This window comes from Argentina silus (genome assembly GCF_951799395.1).
Source record: "Argentina silus genome assembly, chromosome: 15".
NCBI classification, from domain to species: domain Eukaryota; kingdom Metazoa; phylum Chordata; class Actinopteri; order Argentiniformes; family Argentinidae; genus Argentina; species Argentina silus.
In genome coordinates, this window is record NC_139669.1 from 13309563 (window position 1) to 13312695 (window position 3133).

General features: G+C 49.8%; 1 protein-coding gene across 1 annotated transcript in view; it reads left to right on the forward strand.

Moving 5' to 3' along the window:
- The window catches only part of slit3 (slit homolog 3), a 102883-nt gene that overhangs the window by 87216 nt on the left and 12534 nt on the right, over positions 1 to 3133 (forward strand). Inside the window, exon 6 of the mRNA XM_083685628.1 lies at positions 1633 to 1718. Coding sequence (XP_083541754.1) covers positions 1633 to 1718 — 86 coding nt within the window. The remainder of the gene's footprint in view (positions 1 to 1632; positions 1719 to 3133) is intronic.

Below are 3133 nucleotides of genomic sequence, written 5' to 3' on the forward strand. Positions count from 1 at the left end.
GAGAGAGAGACGGACGGCCAATCAAAGCAGACCCCGTGTAATAGCGATTAGCACAGTTAGCCACGGCTATTGTTTCAGCTGGTGATGGCACATTTTTTTCAGCTGTTTTGTTGTAAAACACAGAGAGTGGGAAGGGAGGGGGGAGGGAGGGGAAGGGGCAGGGGATGCTTAGAGGGGGGTCCTCTAAGCATCCTCTAAGGGGCAGCGGATGCTTAGAGCAGTCCCCCCCCCGCCCCCGCCCCCTCCCCAACTCCCTCATCCTGCTCAGGACACTTCCAGCCCCACCAAGGTGACTCCTCCATTTTCCCAAAGAAAAACTCTGACAGGTCCCAGTCGGCCAATGCATTGATTTTCTCATATGTTCTCTCCACCCCCCCCCCCTCCCCTCCCCTCCCCTCCCCTCCCCTCCCCTCCCCTCCCCTCCCCTCCCCCTAATGCTGTCCTTTTGTACCAGGGCTATAGTAGTAGGGACACACTCTCTCCCTCTCTCTCCGCACACACACAGTAACCCCACTCTCATGTCCCCGAGCAGCATGGCTTTATTAACCTCTGAGTTCCAGTCACTCTCTCCTCCCCCTGCATCACGTTGACATTCTGCTCTGTTTAAAAAAAAAAAAAAAAAAAATGTGCCAAGAAACTGGCGAGGGCTGTTATTGCAGCCTGTTACTAAACAAATGAGACAAATATGTCACATGTCTGAATAGGTCAGAGCAGAGCAGACGGGGATGAGTGTATCTGGGGTTTCTGGGCGTCCTGCCGTTTTATTCCCGTTCTCTCTCTCTCTCTCTCTCTCTCTCTCTCTCTCTCTCTCTCTCTCTCTCTCGGCTGGTTTCTGTTAAGTGTCAGCTCCACTCACACACACACACACACACACACACACAGACACACACACACACACACACACACATACATACACACACGCACACGCACACGCACACTCTGCTGACTACTGTATCTGTCAATCTTAGATAGAATCTGTCCATCTGAAAATGGGGTCCGCTGACTGGACGGGACAAAATGGCCGGGTGCTACTGTGTAGGTCTCCATGCTTCAGCTATCTGCTAAAGCACGACCAACAGTGACTCAGACACACTCACTTTCATTTTGCTTTGGTTTTTAAAGGATAAGGCCCCCACTCACATGTAAACATGTTTTTGAGGGGTTTATTTCTAATCACCTTGTTTTTCTTTGTGTCTTGTTTTTAAGGTGCGAATAAGATCAGTCGATGATGTATTTAACCGTGTAGCATACTGTGCAATGTATGTCTCTATTCTGTGTAGTACATCATACTATACATTATTCAGTACTATACAGTATATACTATACAGTATATACCATGATGCATAGCATCCAGTAGCTCCTGCAGGGTACGGTGGCCTGCTGCCTGCAGACGAAGCCTCCGCTGGGTTGACAGTGAGTTATTGGCCCTCTAGGACGTTACCACGTTGTCATCTCTCTGGTCTAAGTACTGAGGGCTCACACATGCTATATCAACACAACGCAAAGGGTGATTGAGAGTCAACAGCTCTGCAGCTTGTTGGTAAAACAATGCGAGGGCATAACTCACCAACCCCCGGCTGTCTTAGAGCTGCCTCTTCCTAGGTCTCCCCTCTACCCTCCCCCCTTCTCCAGCACCGTGTCTCTTTCAGTCTCTTTCAGCCTCCCCCTAGCCTCCTCCTGCCCCCCCCCCCTCCCCAGCCCCCACACCCCCATCTCTAGTTCCCCCCATTTCTTCCCCGATCTCCCCCAACCCCAAACTCCCATCTACCCCTACCTTCCCCCCTTGCCCCCCCCCCCCTTTTTCCTCCGCTCGTAAAAAACACTGCCCGTGTCATGCTCCCCTACCCAGAATGCTGTGCCAGCGCCGACCGTTTGTTTGAGTTATGGGCGCCGCGTGAGGCGAGAAGGTGCGGGCGCAGACCGTGTTTTACGACCACCTCGGAACCAAAGACGTGTCAACGCAGATGCCGGTGCTCAGCATTTTATGCCACCCACTAATCCCGGTTCACCACTCCGGGGCGCAGATTAGCCGGCCTCGACAAGCACCGCAGGGCCCAAACAGACAAGACAGACAGACAGACAGACAGACAGACAGACAGACAGACAGATAGATAGAGAGACAGATAGTCAGACAGAGAGATAGAGAGAGAGACAGACAGAAAGAGAACGATGGACTGACAGACAGCGTCAGAGACAGAGAGGGAAAGGCAGACAGACATAGAGAGAGAGAGAGAGAGAGAGAGAGAGAGAGAGAGAGAGACATCAGGTCACTGGGTCCATATCCATCCTTAGAGGAGAACACTGAGCCTGTCCTCTACGCTCCTAATCAGGACATTTCCTCTCTGTTATTTATCTCCATCTCCCTCCTCCTCCTGAAGCCCAGTGGCAGTGCTTGCCTGGAAGGCACTCAAACCCCAAACACCCGCTCACACACACGCGCACACACACCCACACACCCAAACACACACACACACACACACACACACACACACACACACACACACACAACACACACACACACACACACATACACACACAGACACACACACACACACTCACACACACCCCAGGACTAATCCGTTCATTCACTTGTTGTCTTAGCTGATGAACGTCCATCACACCGCTTCTCCAAATTAATTAGTTTTAGCATCCTGCTCTCTCTGACAGATTAATAGAGGGTGGACTGTGTTTGTCTGTATAGGCCCAGGGTGCTCTCTCTCTCTCTCTCTCTCTCTCTCTCTCTCTCTCTCTCTCTCTCTCTCTCTCTCTTTCTCTCTCTCTCTGTCTCTTCCCCTCTCTCTCTCTCTCTCTCTCTTTCTTTCTCTATCTCTCTTTCTCTCTTTCTCTCTCTCTGTATATATATATATATATATATATATATATATATATATATATATATATATATATATATATTTATATATACTTTCTCTCTGTCTCTCTGTCTCTCTCTCTCTCTCTCTCTCACCCCATATTTCATCCTTTCATATTTCTCCAGATTGGTGGCTGGCAACACGGGAGCATCAAACTGCCAATAGTGCTTACGGCTGGGATGATTAAGGGACCAATGTAATTAGATTGGAGGAAATTAAATTTGGGACCTCTGTTTCACTACCAACATCCATTACATATGTGA